Source organism: Ranitomeya variabilis, chromosome 2, assembly GCF_051348905.1.
Source record: "Ranitomeya variabilis isolate aRanVar5 chromosome 2, aRanVar5.hap1, whole genome shotgun sequence".
NCBI lineage: Eukaryota > Metazoa > Chordata > Amphibia > Anura > Dendrobatidae > Ranitomeya > Ranitomeya variabilis.
Window position 1 is genome coordinate 250,987,109 of NC_135233.1, and position 18,777 is coordinate 251,005,885.

The 18,777-nt window shown below is 42.3% G+C and overlaps 1 protein-coding gene and 1 long non-coding RNA gene across 2 annotated transcripts in view; one reads left to right on the forward strand and one right to left on the reverse strand.

Annotated features, from left to right (window-relative positions):
• LOC143805354 (uncharacterized) overlaps positions 1–18,777 on the forward strand; it is a 95,431-nt gene that overhangs the window by 32,051 nt on the left and 44,603 nt on the right. The window contains exon 3 of the long non-coding RNA XR_013221225.1: positions 13,109–13,171. This is a non-coding gene — a long non-coding RNA (uncharacterized LOC143805354). The remainder of the gene's footprint in view (positions 1–13,108; positions 13,172–18,777) is intronic.
• Positions 1,428–17,286, reverse strand: LOC143805351 (olfactory protein-like). Its single transcript, XM_077284590.1, has 7 exons — positions 17,086–17,286; positions 13,267–13,403; positions 13,092–13,162; positions 5,273–5,383; positions 4,931–5,032; positions 2,020–2,045; positions 1,428–1,533 (listed from the first exon to the last, which is right to left on the reverse strand). Exons 1-6 carry the CDS (start codon positions 17,176–17,178, stop codon positions 2,020–2,022), a joined length of 540 nt encoding a protein of 179 aa, XP_077140705.1. The 5' UTR covers positions 17,179–17,286; the 3' UTR covers positions 1,428–1,533.

Genomic DNA, 18,777 nt, shown 5'->3' on the forward strand with positions numbered 1-18,777 from the left:
CTCAGTGGACAGTTTGCCAGTCACTTTCTCTCTCTGTCACTTTCACCTTTGAACATTTACTTCTATTTACTCAAAATCATTAACCAATGAAGCAAAAGTTTATCCCAAAGATCAAAAATTAGATGCTCTCGTTGTTTTTCTCTACACCAATATGATAAAGCTATGCTTAGCTAGATACAAGAACTTAATTCCCATAGGGAAAATGATGTACCAGTCCATAAATAAATTTACAACTTCTTTATTAGAGATATTAAAATACATAAAAAAGACAAACCAGGTGTGTGGAAGTTAAAAACTGAAACAATGAAACACCAAGGGCACCCACCCCCACCAATTTCCCCACTTGTGAAGACCTGAGCCACTATCTAACAACCTATTGTCAGCCTGGGTAGCGGTGCATATGCACCTGTAACCTATCACATACTGAACTGACTAACTGTTATCACCTTATCACGGGTACCATAAGGATATCCCCTGAATCATGTCAATTCCGAATAATTAACCCTAAAGGGATACCATAAGTGTCCACTAATAAGATAATAATAAGAAAAATAAGGGCACTCACCACCCCTGGTTTCCCACAATCGTTGTGCATAATAGTAAGTACGCTACAATTGTTTTTCAATATGTGATTTGATAGGGAGGGGAAGAGCTACAGTTAGCCCTATCGTATCTTATTAGTGAACACTTATGGTATCCCTTTAGGGTTAATTATTCGGAATTGACATGATTCAGGGGATATCCTTATGGTACCCGTGATAAGGTGATAACAGTTAGTCAGTTCAGTATGTGATAGGTTACAGGTGCATATGCACCGCTACCCAGGCTGACAATAGGTTGTTAGATAGTGGCTCAGGTCTTCACAAGTGGGGAAATTGGTGGGGGTGGGTGCCCTTGGTGTTTCATTGTTTCAGTTTGTAACTTCCACACTCCTGGTTTGTCTTTTTTATGTATTTTAATATCTCTAATAAAGAAGTTGTACATTTTATTTATGGACTGGTACATCATTTTCCCTATGGGAATTAAGTTCTTGGTATATGGATGTGTCCCTACTATAAGGTTTCCACATGGGGTGATCTAATATGAAATATTGAATATTTATTTATATATATATATATATATCTTTTATTACTCCCCCTTAATATGTGGTATTGTTGTTTTTTGGTGATTTAGCTAGATACAAGCAGTGATGGGATTAGATACACAGCTCAGCAGACAGTATCACACAGGATAGGATTAGATACACGGCTCAGCAGACAGTAAGTATCACACAGATAGGATTAGATACACGGCTCAGCAGACAGTATCACATCAGATAGGATTAGATACACAGCTCAGCAGACAGGATCACACGCGATAGATTCACAGTTGAGCAGACAGTATCACACACGATGGGCTTAGATACATCACACAGGAGACAATGCTTTGCCTTCTTTGGTTTTATTTAATTAGCATGGATCTTGGGGATTAGGATATAGTCAGATGCAGGGTGTGATTATCGGGGGGATGTGAAGGGTTTGCTCCGTGCAATCTCTGTAAAACATAAATAGGACAGAAGGTCAGAGGTAGTTGATCCCGGAGTTTTTGCCCTTCACACAGTCAATATTGGTAGAAGCAGTGGACTCAGAGGCACTTCTATGATAGAGCCCCTGTAGGATGACTCTGAGGGGTGCTTATAGGTGAGGGGGCTCTAGGTTGGTGCTGGTCATGCCACTACACCACAAGCCCCCGGTACCAGAGGTTCTTCATTTTCTTTACCCCTCGCCCCTTTGATTTTGCATTATTTCCAACTTCTTCCTTTCCTAACATCCCAATATCCGTGGGCATAAAAGCCTAATTAAATATTTGCTGAGCCCTTCTCTCCAGGGGCCTTATAGCTTCCAGTGGTGGCCTCTTGTTATAATGACTGAGGATCTGATGTCCCAATGACCGGACTCTCATCATTGTCATTCCGCTGCTGACATTGTAGAATTCTGATTTATATTTGTCCTAGGAGAGAAGCTCATTCCATAAACTTACCTACAATCCTTTCACCTCACATTCAGCTGAGAAAAGAAAAGAGTAAAAACAGAACAGAGGTTGTCACACGTTGTAAGGTGAAAGCTATATCCAATATCCTATATTTCAGTCCTATATCCGTACATCCCATATTACTGCCCTATATTCCATGCATCCCATATTACTGTCCTATATCCCATACATCCCATATTACTGCCCTATATCCCATACATCCCATATTACTGCCCTATATCCCATACATCCCATATTACTGCCCTTTATCCCATGCATCCCATATTACTGTCCTATATCCCATACATCCCATATTACTGACCTATATCCCATACATCCCATATTACTGTCCTATATCCCATACATCCCATATTACTGCCCTATATCCCATACATACCATATTACTGTCCTATATCCCATACATCCCATATTACTGCCCTATATCCCATACATACCATATTACTGTCATACATCCCATATTACTGTACTATATCCGTACATCCCATAGTACTGTCCTATATCCCACACATCCCATATGACTGTCCTATATCCAAAACATCCAATATTTCTGTCCTACATCCGTACAGCCCATATTTCTGTCCTACATCCCATATTACTGTCCTATATCCCATATTACTGTCTCATATCCATACATCCCATATTACTGTCCTATAGCCCGTACATCCCATATTACTGTCCTATATCCCGTACATCTCATATTACTGTCCTATATCCCATATATGCCATATTACTGCCCTATATCCCATACATCCCATATTACTGCCCTATATCCCATACATTCCATATTATTGTCCTATATCTCATACATCCCATATTACTATCCTACAGTGGGTACAGAAAGTATTCAGACACCTTTACATTTTTCACTCTTTGTTTTATTGCAGCCATTTGGTAAATTCAAAAAAGTTCATTTTTTTCTCAGTAGTGTACACTCTGCACCCCATCTTCACAGAAAAAAAAACAAAACAGAAATGTAGAAATTTTTGCAAATGTATTAAAAAAGAAAAACTGAAATATCACATGGTCATAAGTATTCAGACCCTTTGCTCAGACACTCATATTTAAGTCACATGCTGTCCATTTCCTTGTGATTCTCCTTGAGATGGTTCTACTCCTTCATTGGAATCCAGCTGTGTTTAAATGAACTGATAGGACTTGATTTGGAAAGCCGCACACCTGTCTATATAAGACCTCACAGCTCACAATGCATGACAGACCAAATAATCATGAGGTCAAAGGAACTGGCCAATGAGCTCAGAGACAGAATTGTAGCAAGGCACAGGTCAGGCCAAGGTTGCAACAAAATTTCTGCAGTACTCAAGGTTCCTAAGAGCACAGTGGCCTCCATAACCCTTAAATGGAAGAAGTTTGGGACCACCAGAAGTCTTCCTTGACCTGGCCGTCCAGCCAAACTGAGCAATCGTGGGAGAAGAGCCTTAGTGAGAGCGGTAAAGAAGAACCCCAAGATCACTGTGGCTGAGCTCCAGAGATGCAGTAGGGAGATGGGAGAAAGTTCCACAAAGTCAACTATCACTGCAGTCCTCCACCAGTCTGGCCTTTATGGCAGAGTGGCCCGACGGAAGCCTCTCCCCGGTGCAAAACATATGAAAGCCTGCATAGTTTGACAAAAAACACATGAAAGACTCCCAGACTATGAGAAATAAGATTCTCTGGTCTGATGAGACGAAGATAGACCTTTTTGGTGATAATTCTAAGCGGTATGTGTGGAGAAAACCAGGCATTGCTCATCACCTGCCTAATACAATCCCAACAGTGAAAAATGGTGGTGGCAGAATCATGCTATGGGGGTGTTTTTCAGCTGCAGGGACAGGACAACTGGTTGTCATTGAAGGAAACATGAATTGGGCCAAGTACAGAGATATCCTGGATGAAAGCCTCTTCCAATGTGCACTGGACCTCAGACTTGGCCGAAGGTTCCCCTTCCAAAGACCCTAAGCACACAGCTAAGGCTACTTTCACACTAGCGTTAACTGCAATCCGCCACAATGCGTCGTTTTGCCGAAAAAAACGCATCCTGCAAAAGTGCTTGCAGGATGCGTTTTTTCCCCATAGACTTACATTAAGCGAAGGATTGACATTGTGATTGTGATTGTGGCGGACCGTCGGGACCAAAAAACGCTACATGTAACGTTTTTTGCTCACGACGGTCCGCTTTTTCCGACCGCGCATGTGCGGCCGGAACTCCGCCCCCACCTCCCCGCACTTCCCCGCACCTCACAATGGGGCAGCGGATGCGCTGGAAAAATGCATCCGCTGCCCCCGTTGTGCGGCGGAGACAACGCTAGCGTCGGGAACCTCAGCCCGACGCACCGCGACGGGCCGAGCCCGACGCTAGTGTGAAAGTAGCCTAAAATAACAAAAGAGTGGCTTCAGAACAACTCTGTGACCATTCTTGACTGGCCCAGCCAGAGCCCTGACCCAAACCCAAGTGAGCATCTCTGGAGAGACCTGAAAATGGCTGTCCACCAACGTTCACCATCCAACCTGACGGAACTGGAGAGGATTTGCAAGGAAGATTGGCAGAGGATCCCCAAATCCAGGTGTGAAAAACTTCTTGCATCATTCCCAAGAAGACTCATGGCTGTACTAGCTCAAAAGGTGCTTCTACTCAATACTGAGCCAAGGGTCTGAATACTTATGACCATGTGATATTTCAGTTTTTATTTTTTAATAAATTTGCAAAAATTACTACATTTCTGTTTTTTTCAAGATGGGGTGCAGAGTGTACATTAATTAATGAGAAAAAATGAACTTTTTTGAATTTACCAAATGGCTGCAATGAAACAGAGTGAAACATTTAAAGGGGTCTGAATACTTTCCGTACCCACTGTATATCCCATACATCCCAGATACAGCCGTATCCCCATTTCCTCTGTACCTCGTCCTGGTAATGTCACTGCATCCTCGTCCTTGAGGCCCATAGTGTGGATGCCATGCATGAATGTCTCTTTTATCATCATTGGCAGCTCCTTTGTTCTTCCTGAGGAAAGAAAATTATGAAAACTAGTTACATTGCAGCATCAGATATGTCCGTCCAGCAGCTCGCTGCTTTCTTAGCATTTGTTTCTATGGGTGAGCTACAGGGCAGTTTTATTCCTGGGCAGATGCCAGGGCATCTGGGTCTTCAGCTGCAGCTGGCGGAGAGCTGGGTCCTTTAATCGGATTTAGCCCCTTCAAGACTAAGGGTTAGTGGCTTGTACCAATGTAGTGTGACCCTTACCATATAGCTTCAAGGTTATGCAGGCTTCTCCCTCATGGACGGTCTTTGTGTATTCCATAGCAAATGATGTGTAATCTGTTTTCAGGACCATGACCTCATTATCTCCATGCACTGTGCAGAAACGATGAGAGTCATTGTCATATGCAATTCACCAGTATATTATTATTATTATTATTATTATTATTATTATTATTATTTATATCCCAATACTCCTACAGTGCCTTGCGAAAGTATTCGGCTCCCTGGAACTTTTCAACCTTTTCCCACATATCATGCTTCAAACATAAAGATACCAAATGTAAAGTTTTGGTGAAGAATCAACAACAAGTGGAACCCAATTGTGAAGTTGAATGCAATTTATTGGTTATTTTACATTTTTGTGGAAAATCAAAAAATTAAAAGTGGGGCGTGCAATATTATTCGGCCCCTTTAACTTAATACTTTGTTGCGCCACCTTTTGCTGCGATTACAGCTGCAAGTCGCTTGGGGTATGTCTCTATCAGTTTTGTTCATTGAGAGACTGAAATTTTTGCCCATTCTTCCTTGTCAAACAGCTCGAGCTCAGTGAGGTTTGATGGAGATCGTTTGTGAACAGCAGTTTTCAGCTCTTTCCACAGATTCTCGATTGGATTGAGGTCTGGACTTTGACTTGGCCATTTTAACTCCTGGATGTTTATTTATGAACCATTTCATTGTAGATTTTGCTTTATGTTTGGGATCATTGTCTTGTTGGAAGACAAATCTCCATCCCAGTCTCAGGTCTTTTGCAGACTCCAACAGGTTTTCTTCAAGAATGGTCCTGTATTTGGCTCCATCCATTTTCCCATCAATTTTAACCATCTTCCCTGTCCCTGCTGAAGAAAAGCAGGCCCAAACCAGGGTGATGATCTGTGTTGCCTTTACATATCGTTTGGCATTGTTGCCAAAAAGTTCGATTTTGGTTTCATCTGACCAGAGCACCTTCTTCCACATGTTTGGTGTGTCTCCTGTCATGGTTCCCAATGGCAAGGGAACGTAAGAAACATATAAATAACGAACGAGCTCTCGGGTGATGGAAACTCGAGTTGACCGTGAGCTAAATCTACCACACAAATAATAGTAGCCAGGGAGCATACCTACGGCTTCCTAAATGCCACGCGCCAGCCGGAGGACTAACTAAGCCTGGTAGAGGAAGAAACAGACCTGGCTTACCTCTAGGGAAATCCCCCAAAAGATGATAGCAGCCCCCCACATGTAATAACGGTGAAATAAGAGGAAAAGACATACACAGTATGAAAGTAGATTTAGCAAAGAGAGGTCCACTTACTAGATAGCAGAAGGATACAAAAGAGGACTTCACGGTCAACTGAAAACCCTTTCAAAAAACCATCCTGAAATTACTTTAAGACTCCTGTGTCAACTCATGACACAGGAGTGGCAATTTCAGCCCGCAAGAGCTTCCAGCTACAGAGAATTACAAAAACTGCAAACTGGACTAAAGATACAAAACAAAAGGACAAAGTCCACTTAGCTGATCAGCAGACTAGTAGCAGGAACATGCAACCGAAGGCTCTGGTTACAATGATGACCGGCAAGGAAATGACTGGAGAGCAAGGCTAAATAGGAAACTCCCAAACGCTGATGGAAGCAGGTGAACAGAAGCAGCAAAGTGCAAACAAGTCACCAGTACCACCAGCAACCACCAGGGGAGCCCAAAAAGCGGATACACAACAGTACCCTCCCCTTAAGGAGGGGGCACCGAACCCTCACAAGAACCGCCAGGGCGATCTGGATGAGCCCTATGAAAGGCACGAACCAAATCCGAGGCATGAACATCAGAGGCAGTTACCCAAGAATTATCTTCCTGACCATAGCCCTTCCATTTAACCAGATATTGAAGTCTCCATCTGGAAATACGGGAGTCCAAGATCTTTTCTACCACGTACTCCAATTCACCCTCCACCAGCACAGGAGCAGGAGGTTCAGTAGAAGGAACCACCGGTACCTCATATCTCCGCAACAGCGACCGATGGAACACATTATGGATAGCGAAAGATGCCGGGAGGTCCAAACGAAAGGAGACAGGGTTAAGAATCTCCAAAATCCTATAAGGACCGATGAACCGAGGCTTAAATTTAGGAGAAGAAACCCTCATAGGGACAAAACGGGAAGACAACCACACCAAGTCCCCAACACGAAGGTGGGGGCCAACACGACGACGGCGGTTAGCAAACTGCTGAGTCCTCTCCTGGGACAATTCCAAATTATCCACCACTTGTCCCCAAATCTGATGCAACCGATCCACTACCGCATCCACTCCAGGACAATCCGAAGATTCAACCTGACCAGATGAAAAACGCGGATGAAACCCTGAATTGCAAAAGAAAGGAGAAACCAAAGTGGCAGAACTAGCCCGATTATTAAGAGCAAACTCCGCCAACGGCAGAAAGGCAACCCAATCATCCTGATCCGCAGATACAAAACACCTCAAATAAGTCTCCAAAGTTTGATTAGTTCGTTCCGTCTGGCCATTGGTCTGAGGATGGAATGCAGACGAAAAAGACAAATCAATGCCCAACCTGGCACAGACTGCCCGCCAAAATGTAGACACGAACTGGGTACCCCTGTCAGAAACGATGTTTTCCGGAATACCATGCAGGCGAACCACATTTTGAAAAAACAGAGGGACCAACTCAGATGAGGAAGGCAACTTAGGCAATGGCACCAAATGAACCATTTTAGAAAAACGGTCACACACCACCCAGATGACAGACATCTTCTGAGAAACAGGGAGATCAGAAATAAAGTCCATAGAGATGTGCGTCCAAGGCCTCTTCGGAATAGGCAAGGGCAACAACAACCCACTAGCCCTAGAACAACAAGGCTTGGCCCGAGCACACACATCACAAGACTGCACAAAAACACGCACATCTCGAGACAGGGAAGGCCACCAGAAGGATCTAGCCACCAAATCTCTGGTGCCAAAAATTCCCGGATGACCTGCCAGAGTAGAAGAATGAACTTCCGAGATGACTCTAGTGGTCCACTCGTCAGGAACAAACAGTCTACCAGACGGACAACGATCAGGTCTATCCGCCTGAAATTCTTGCAAAGCACGTCGCAAATCAGGAGAGATAGCAGACAAAACCACTCCATCCTTAAGGACACCAGCAGGTTCAGAATTCCCAGGAGAGTCAGGCTCAAAACTCCTAGAAAGAGCATCTGCCTTCACATTCCTAGAACCCGGTAAGTACGAGACCACAAAATTAAACCGGGAAAAGAACAACGACCAACGTGCCTGTCTAGGATTCAGGCGCCTGGCAGACTCCAAATAAATTAAATTCTTGTGATCAGTCAAAACTACCACCTGATGTCTGGCACCCTCAAGCCAATGACGCCACTCCTCAAATGCCCACTTCATGGCCAAAAGCTCCCGATTACCAACATCATAGTTTCGCTCGGCGGCCGAAAATTTTCGCGAAAAGAACGCACAATGTCTCATCACTGAGCAGTCGGAACTTCTCTGCGACAAAACCGCCCCCGCTCCGATCTCGGAAGCATCGACCTCAACCTGAAAGGGAAGAGAAACATCAGGCTGGCGCAACACAGGGGCAGACAAAAAGCGGCGCTTAAGCTCCCGAAAGGCCTCCACAGCAGCAGGGGACCAATTGGCAACATCAGCACCCTTTTTAGTCAAATCCGTCAGAGGTTTAGCAACGCCAGAAAAACCAGCTATAAATCGACGATAAAAATTAGCAAAGCCCAAGAATTTCTGAAGACTCTTCAGAGAAGTAGGCTGCGTCCAGTCGTAAATAGCCCGAACCTTGACAGGGTCCATCTCAATAGAAGAAGGGGAAAAAATGTACCCCAAAAAGGAAATTTTTTGAACCCCAAAAACACACTTTGAACCCTTTACACACAAAGAATTCTCCCGCAAAACCTGAAAAACCCTCCTGACCTGCTGAACATTAGACTCCCAGTCATCAGAAAAAATCAAAATATCATCCAAGTACACAATCATAAATTTATCCAAATATTCACGGAAAATATCATGCATTAAGGACTGAAAGACAGAAGGTGCATTAGAAAGGCCGAAAGGCATTACCAAATACTCAAAATGGCCCTCAGGCGTATTAAATGCGGTTTTCCACTCATCCCCCTGCTTAATTCGCACCAAATTATACGCCCCACGAAGATCAATCTTAGAGAACCACTTAGCCCCCCTTATGCGAGCAAACAAATCAGTCAGCAAAGGCAACGGATACTGATATTTGACTGTAATTTTATTCAGGAGTCGATAATCAATACAAGGCCTCAGAGAGCCATCCTTTTTAGAGACAAAGACAAAACCGGCTCCTAAAGGTGATGAAGAAGGACGAATATGTCCCTTTTCCAGGGACTCCTTAATATACTCGCGCATAGCAGCATGTTCAGGTACAGATAGGTTAAACAAACGACCCTTTGGAAATTTACTGCCAGGAATCAGATCTATGGCGCAATCACAATCCCTGTGAGGAGGGAGTGAACCAATTTTAGGCTCTTCAAAAATATCACGATAATCAGACAAAAATGCCGGAATCTCAGATGGAATAGATAACGAAATGGACACCAAAGGAGTGTCCCCATGAGCCCCCCGACATCCCCAGCTTACCACAGACATAGCTTTCCAGTCAAGGACTGGGTTATGAGACTGTAACCATGGCAATCCGAGCACCAAAACATCATGTAGATTGTACAACACAAGGAAGCGAATCACCTCCTGATGGTCTGGAGTCATACGCATAGTCACTTGCGTCCAGAACTGTGGTTTATTACAAGCCAAAGGTGTAGAATCAATACCCTTCAGAGGTATAGGGACTTCCAGAGGCTCTAAATCAAACCCACAGCGCCTGGCAAAGGACCAGTCCATAAGACTCAGAGCGGCGCCAGAGTCCACATAGGCATCCACGGTAATAACTGATAATGAACAAATCAAGGTTACAGACAAAATAAATTTGGACTGTAAAGTGCCAATTGAAATAGACTTGTCAACCTTCCTAGTACGTTTAGAGCATGCCGATATAACATGAGCAGAATCACCACAATAGAAGCATAACCCATTTTTACGCCTATAATTCTGCCGCTCGCTTCTGGACATAATTCTGTCACATTGCATTTTCTCTGGCGTCTCTTCAGAAGATACCGCCAAATGGTGCACGGGTTTGCGCTCCCGCAAACGCCGATCAATCTGAATTGCCATTGTCATGGACTCATTCAGACCTGTAGGCGCAGGGAACCCGACCATAACATCTTTAACGGCATCAGAAAGGCCCTCTCTGAAATTTGCCGCTAAGGCGCACTCATTCCACTGAGTAACCACAGACCATTTACAAAATTTTTGGCAGTATATCTCAGCTTCATCTTGCCCTTGAGATAGGGCTATCAAAGCTTTTTCAGCCTGAATCTCCAAATTAGGTTCCTCATAAAGCAACCCTAAAGCCAGGAAAAACGCATCCACATTGAGCAACGCAGGATCCCCTGGTGCCAATGAAAATGCCCAATTTTGAGGGTCACCTCGCAGCAAAGAAATTACAATCTTAACCTGCTGGACAGGATCTCCTGAGGAGTGAGGTCTGAGAGAAAGGAATAATTTACAATTATATTTGAAATTCAGAAACCGAGATCTATCTCCGGAAAACACCTCTGGTGTAGGGATTTTAGGTTCAGAAATAGGAGTATGCATAACAAAATCTTGTAAATTTTGAACCTTCGTAGCAAGATTATTTAAACCTGCAGCCAAACTCTGAGGATCCATCTTTAAACAGGTGAGCTCCAAGCCATTCAAGGATTATAAGGAGAGAAAGGCAAAGGCAGTAATTAGAGCTGAAATACAACTGATCCAACTATGGAGCAAGCATAGGGAAAAAGAAAAAAAATTTTTTACAGACTTCCTTTTTCTCTCCTTTCTTCTGCCAATAAGTTTAACACATGGCCGGTCATACTGTCATGGTTCCCAATGGCAAGGGAACGTAAGAAACATATAAATAACGAACGAGCTCTCGGGTGATGGAAACTCGAGTTGACCGTGAGCTAAATCTACCACACAACTAATAGTAGCCAGGGAGCATACCTACGGCTTCCTAAATGCCACGCGCCAGCCGGAGGACTAACTAAGCCTGGTAGAGGAAGAAACAGACCTGGCTTACCTCTAGGGAAATCCCCCAAAAGATGATAGCAGCCCCCCACATGTAATAACGGTGAAATAAGAGGAAAAGACATACACAGTATGAAAGTAGATTTAGCAAAGAGAGGTCCACTTACTAGATAGCAGAAGGATACAAAAGAGGACTTCACGGTCAACTGAAAACCCTTTCAAAAAACCATCCTGAAATTACTTTAAGACTCCTGTGTCAACTCATGACACAGGAGTGGCAATTTCAGCCCGCAAGAGCTTCCAGCTACAGAGAATTACAAAAACTGCAAACTGGACTAAAGATACAAAACAAAAGGACAAAGTCCACTTAGCTGATCAGCAGACTAGTAGCAGGAACATGCAACCGAAGGCTCTGGTTACAATGATGACCGGCAAGGAAATGACTGGAGAGCAAGGCTAAATAGGAAACTCCCAAACGCTGATGGAAGCAGGTGAACAGAAGCAGCAAAGTGCAAACAAGTCACCAGTACCACCAGCAACCACCAGGGGAGCCCAAAAAGCGGATACACAACAGTCTCCCAGGTGGCTTGTTGCAAACTTTAAACCACACTTTTTATATCTTTGAGAAATGGCTTTCTTCTTGCCACTCTTCCATAAAGGCCAGATTTGTGCAGTGTATGACTGATTGTTGTCCCATGGGCAGACTGTGCCACCTCAGCTGTAGATCTCTGCAGTTCATCCAGAGGATCGTGGGCCTCTTGGCTGCATCTCTGATCAGTCTTCTCCTTGTTTGAGATGAAAGTTTAGAGGGTCGGCCGGGTCTTGGTAGATTTGCAGTGGTGTGATACTCCTTCCATTTCAATATGATCGCTTGCACAGTGCTCCTTGGGATGTTTAAAGTTTTGGAAATCATTTTGTATCCAAATCCGGCTTTCAACTTCTCCACAACAGTATCACGGACCTGCCTTTTGTGTTCCTTGGTCTTCATGATGCTCTCTGTGCTTCAAACAGAACCCTGGGACTATCACAGAGCAGGTGCATTTATACGGAGACTTGATTACACACAGGTGGATTATATTTATCATCATTAGGCATTTAGGATAACATTGAATCATTCAAAGATCCACAATGAACTTCTGGAGAGTTTGCTGCACTGAAAGTAAGGGTATGTGCACACGCTGCGGATTTTTCCGCATGGGAAAGTTTCCCATGAGTTTACAGTACAATGTAAACCTATGGGAAACAAAATCCACAGTGCACATGCTACGGAAAAACCACGCGGAAACGCAGCGGTTTATTTTCCGCAGCATGTCAATAAATCCGCAGTTAAAACCGCAGCGGTTTTTCACTGCGGATTTTGCAAATCCGCTGCGGAAAATTCCGCATTGGAATCCGCAGCGTGTGCACTTAGCCTAAAGGGGCCGAATAATATTGCACGCCCCACTTTTCAGTTTTTGAATTTCCACAAAAATGTAAAATAACCAATAAATTTCGTTCAACTTCACAATTGTGTTCCACATGTTGTTGATTCTTCACCAAAAATTTACATTTGGTATCTTTATTTTTGAAGCATGATATGTGGGAAAAGGTTGAAAAGTTCCAGGGAGCTAAATACTTTCGCAAGGCACTGTAATTAAATGTGCAGTCCTATATAGTCACAGTAGATAATAGAGAAAAGAATGATAGTACAGTGCAGAAGAGACTAACCTGACTTGTGTTTGTAGTGCCCACTGGCCACAGTCTCCATGATGGAATCCATTTGCTGGCATCCCTGAGGTCTAAACAAGGTAAGGAAATAAAGAAATATGGTAGTGATACCTACTCATCATCATCAATGTATGCACAAATAATTATTCTACTTCATTGTGCGATGATCGCTTACGTTTTGAAAGCCACGCTGCATTTCATGGTATTGTCTTCCTTAGCATAAAAGATGATCGGCATAGTCATGTCCTTCTTCATTATATTAAACACAGGACAATTTGATGCTGCGATAACACCATACCACATACCAAGAAACTGTGGAGACAGCAGCAGAGGTTGTTACTGAATACATGAAGACAGGAGGCAGTATTATAGTACTTATATACTTCTACGTTTATTTATTTTACTCACTTATATAGCGCCATTAACTCCACAGTGCTTTACATACATTATCATCACTGTCCCCATTGGGGCTCACAATCTAGATTCCCTATCTGTGGAATGTGAGAGGTATTTGGAGAACATGGAGAAAACTCACTCAAACACTGGGAGAACATACAAACTCCTTTGAGATGTTGTCCTTGGTGGGATTTGAACCTTGGACCCCAGCGCTGCAAGGCTGCAGTGCTAACCACTGAGCCACCATGCTGCCCATAAGGGCAGTATTATAGTAGTTATATTCTTGTACATAGGGGCAGTATTATAGTAATATTCTTGAACATAGGGGCAGTATTATAGTAGTTATGTTCTTGTACATAGATGTAGTATTATGGTAGTTATATTCTCATACATCGGGGCAGTATTATAGTAGTTATATTCTTGTACATAGGGGGCAGTATTATAGTAGGTATATTCTTGTACATAGGGGCAGTATTATAGTAGTTATATTCTTGTACATAGGGGGCAGTATTATAGTAGGTATATTCTTGTACATAGGGGCTGTATTATAGTAGTTATATTCTTGTACATTGAGGGAAGTATTATAGTAGTTATATTCTTGCACATGGGGCAGTATTATAGTAGTTATATTCTTGTACATAGGGAGCAGTATTATAGTAATTATATTCTTGTACATTGAGGGAAGTATTATAGTAGTTATATTCTTGCACATGGGGGCAGTATTATAGTAGTTATTCTTGTACGTAGAGGGCAGTATTATAGTAGTTATATTCTTGTACATAGGGGCAGTATTATAGTAGTGTGAGGCAGGGAGGGGGATCATATGCGAGGGTCAATATGTATCACCCAGGATGCGGACGGAGTTCTATTAGACCCGCTGGAGTGCCTTGTGGTCACAGCAGTACGACTGTGAGTCAAAAGGCAAAATCAAGGTAAGCATTGACCTGGTCACGGTATTTCGTCAAGGCATTGTTCAGGAAAACCCGTTATGGGCTTTTATTTTTTAAACGGACCACAGGAAGGTAGTTGGGTGGTCTGTTTCCTCCAGGCCGGGTCTTGCAAGTGGCCTATGGCCACAGATTTCAGTTTAAAAAATAACCTACAACAAGGGTTTGGGTGTGTTAGTTGGAAGCGTTGCAACTTGCGGGGCAGACGGCTCTGCAGAAGCTCAACCTGTGTGAGTTAACACAGAGCCAGCAGAGGGAACTCCTGGCACTCTGCAGCGTGATACGGTGGTGCAGTCACCCTCAGCAACCGGACTCCCACGGACTGTTTTGTTTCCCGGCTGCGATACGGAGGATACTGTGTGCTGTACACTGTGTGAGTGTGAACATTAAACACGTTTTGCTGTGAACTTTTCCTGTGGTCACTGTCTGTCACACTGAACCAACTCCGCTGCACTACAGTAGTTATATTCTTGTACATTGGGGGAAGTATTATAATAGTTACCGTATAAGCCGGGTTTTCAGCCCCATTTTTTGGCTGAAAAAGACCCCCCTCGGCTTATACACGAGTCACGGTCTCCGGCATCTCCGGAACATGCCCGCGCTCCCCTGCAGCCTCAGTAAGTATTCCGGTGGCGGTTGACAAGGCCGGTGGTCGGCGTTGGCACTGGGACAAGTGCCGATGTCCTGAGCAGTCAGGAACACTGGCACTTGCGATATTCACCTGTCCCCGTTCCACCGCCGCACTGTGTCTTCTGCGTCCTCTGACTGTGACGTTCAGGTCAGAGGGCACGATGACGTGATTAGTGAGCGCCCTCTGCCTGAACAGTCACTGCAGAGCCGGCGACGCTGAGGAGCAGCAGTCAGCGATGAGAGGTGAGTATGTCTTTTTTTTTATTATTGCAGCAAGCAACAGCAATATAGGATATCATATCAGCATAAACTGCACTGATATGATGAGCATCTTATGGGGCCATCACCAACCTTTATGGAGCATTATATGGGGCATATTTTTCTATAGAGCATCTTATGGGGCCATCACCAACCTTTATGGAGCATTATATGGGGCATATTTTTCCATGGAGCATCTTATGGGCCATCACCAATCTTTATAGAACATTATATGGGGCATATTTTTCTATGGAGCATCTTATGGGGCCATCATCAGCCTTTATGGAGCATTATATGGGGCATATTTTTTTATGGAGCATTTACCAGGAGCTGCTGCATTTCCCCCCCTAGGCTTATACTTGAGTCAATACGTTTTCCCAGTTGTTTGTGGCAAAATTAGGTGCCTCGGCTTATACTCGGGTCGGCTTATACTCGAGTATATACGGGTATATTCTTGTACATAGGGGGCAGTATTATAGTAGTTATATTCTTGTACATAGGGGGAAGTATGGAAGTTATATTCTTGTATATAGGAGCAGTATGATAGTAGTTATATTCTTGTACATAGGGTGCAGTATGATAGTAGTTATATTCTTGTACATAGGGGCAGTATTATAGTAGTTATATTCTTGTGCAAAGGGGCAGTATTATAGTAGTTATATTCTTGTACATAGGAGGCAGTATTATAGTAGTTATAGTCTTGTACACAGGAAGCAGTATTATAGTAGGTATAATCTTCTACATAGGATGCAGTATTATAGTAGGTATATTCTTGTACCTAGGGGAAGTATTATAGTAGTTATATTCTTGTACACAGGGGCAGTATATTATATTCTTGTACATAGGGAGCAGTATTATAGTAGTTATATTCTTATACATAGGGGGCAGTATTATAGTAGGTATAATCTTCTACATAGGATGCAGTATTATAGTAGGTATATTGTTGTACATAGGGGCAGTATTATAGTAGTTATATTCTTGTACATAGGTGGCAGTATTATAGTAGGTATAATCTTCTACATAGGATGCAGTACTTTAGTAGTTATATTCCTATACATAGGGCACTATTATAGTAGTTATATTATTGTACATGGGGGTGGTATTATAGTAGTTATATTCTTGTACACAGGGAGCAGTATTATAGTAGTTATATTCTTGTACATAGGGGCAGTATTATAGTAGTTATATTCTTGTGCAAAGGGGCAGTATTAGAGTAGTTATATTCTTGTACATAGGGGCAGTATTATAGTAGTTATATTCTTGTGCAAAGGGGCAGTATTATAGTAGTTATATTCTTGTACATAGGGGCAGTATTATAGTAGTTATATTCTTGTACACAGGGAGCATTATTACAGTAGTTATATTCTTGTACATAGGAGGTGGTATTATAGTAGTTATATTCTTATACATGGGGCAGTATTATAGTACTTATATTCTTGTACATAGGAGCAGTACTTTAGTAGTTATATTCTTATACATAGGGCAGTATTATAGTAGTTATATTCTTGTACATAGGAGGTGGCATTATAGTAGTTATAGTCTTGTACACAGGGAGCATTATTATAGTAGTTATATTCTTCTACATAGGAGCAGTATTATAGTACCGTAGTTATATTCTTGTACATAGGGGCAGTATTATAGTAGTTACAGTATATTCTTATACAGAGGGCAATATTATAGTAGTTATATTCTTGTACATAGGGGGTGGTATTATAGTAGTTATATTCTTATACATCAGGAAAAAAATAGTAAATTTCCCTTACCTTATCCTCATCAAAATTGTCTTGCGCCTTTAAATCTACAGCCTGGCACTGGATGCAGAGGAGGAGTACAATGGCTGCTGTGACTTGGATCATGATTGCAGTTGTGATGATTCTTTGATGTGAGGTTCTTGACACCTGACATTGCTATTTATACACAAACTGGTAGCAAGAAAATTAATGCAAGAAATAAAAAAGCCATTGTTGATGGTAAGTACATTATGTAATAGGCGACTTGAAGTCTTTGGTGTACTTCTAATGAGAGATCAGTTTCAGTTTATGGAGCAGCAGTTGCCAAAACCTTAAAATTAACCCATTTTTTTTAATGTTTAGCTATATCCTTACAATAAGTGCAATATACCGTGTATATTTCTGGATTTTAACCCTTAAACCCAAAAATAAAAAGCAAATTGTATGTCTACCTTTGAGGACCAATTCATAGACATAATGTGTATAGAGTTGGGTCACTGTGAACATACAAATGTGGCCAAAAGTTTTCAGACTGACAAATTTTGTTTTTGACTAAGTTTGCTGCTTCTGTTTTCATAGTGGCAATTTACATTAATCCAGGCTTGGTATGATGAGCAGTCAAATTAATTTCAAGGAGTTTCAACCTGTTTACATCATTTCAGTGATTTCATTAGCTCAGGGAAAGTATAAACCAGGACAAAACAGCTGATATCACTTTGTCATATAGATTCAATTATAATAGCAGACAACTTGTTTTAAAAGGAGGCTGTTGCTTGAAATCATTGTCTTTTGTTAACCATGGTAGCCGCCAAATAAATATATACAGTCATCATTGCTTTGCATCAAAAAAGGACTTTACAGGCAAGGACATTGTGGCTTGTAAGATTGACTTGTCATGCCAACAGTGAGGGTATGTTTCCATGGTCAGACCCAGCCTGCATGCATTATATTGTATGGAGGACCATGGGGGGTACATTATATTGTATGGAGGACCATGGGGGGTACATTATATTGTATGGAGGACCATGGGGAGTGCATTATACACTGTGTTCCAAATTATTATGCAAATAATATTTCCTCATTTTTTCTCTAAATTGCCTATCTGAATTGCAGTCATTGTTATTTTCCAGTCATCTACTATTCTAGTATAATTGCAATGTTTTGGAACAAACTGCCTATGAAAACAGTATCTTTAAAAAAAAATAAACACTCAAAATGCATGTTCCACATTATTATGCACAGCAGAGTTTTCAACCTTTTTTTTTATTTTGAACAAAAAAATGGTCAATTGTGAAGTTATAAGCATTATCAGCTTATTACAAAATGAAATCAAACAGTTTTCAAGTGAAAACTTTATTCTAGGTGATGTTACATTTGCACATAGGACCCCTTGTTCGAAAGAAGCTTCTGAACTCTCTCGTCCATTGAATTTGTCAGTTTTTGGATGGTTTCTGCTTCAATTGTTTTGCATGTGGACAGAATACCCTCCCAGAGCTGTTGCTTAGATGTGAACTGCCTCCCGCCATCATAGACACTCCTTTTGATGATGCTCCAGAGGTTCTCAATGGGGTTGAGGTCAGGGGAAGATGATGGCCACACCATATGTTTGTCCTCTTTTATGCCCATAGCAGCCAGAGATGCAGATGTGTTTTTTTGCAGCATGAGACTGTGCATTATCATGCATGAAAATGATCTTGCTGCGGAAAGCACGGTTCTTCCTCTTGA

Bases quoted from the DNA above. Each gene is read 5' to 3' on its own strand.
- LOC143805351 (XM_077284590.1), bottom strand. From the start codon at position 17,178: ATGATCCAAGTCACAGCAGCCATTGTACTCCTCCTCTGCATCCAGTGC. The intron at 13,404-17,085 runs GTAAGGGAAATT...CTGTCTCCACAG, and splicing joins ACAATTTTGATGAGGATAAG to TTTCTTGGTATGTGGTATGG. The intron at 5,033-5,272 runs GTAAGGGTCACA...TTCTTTCCTCAG, and splicing joins CATAACCTTGAAGCTATATG to GAAGAACAAAGGAGCTGCCA.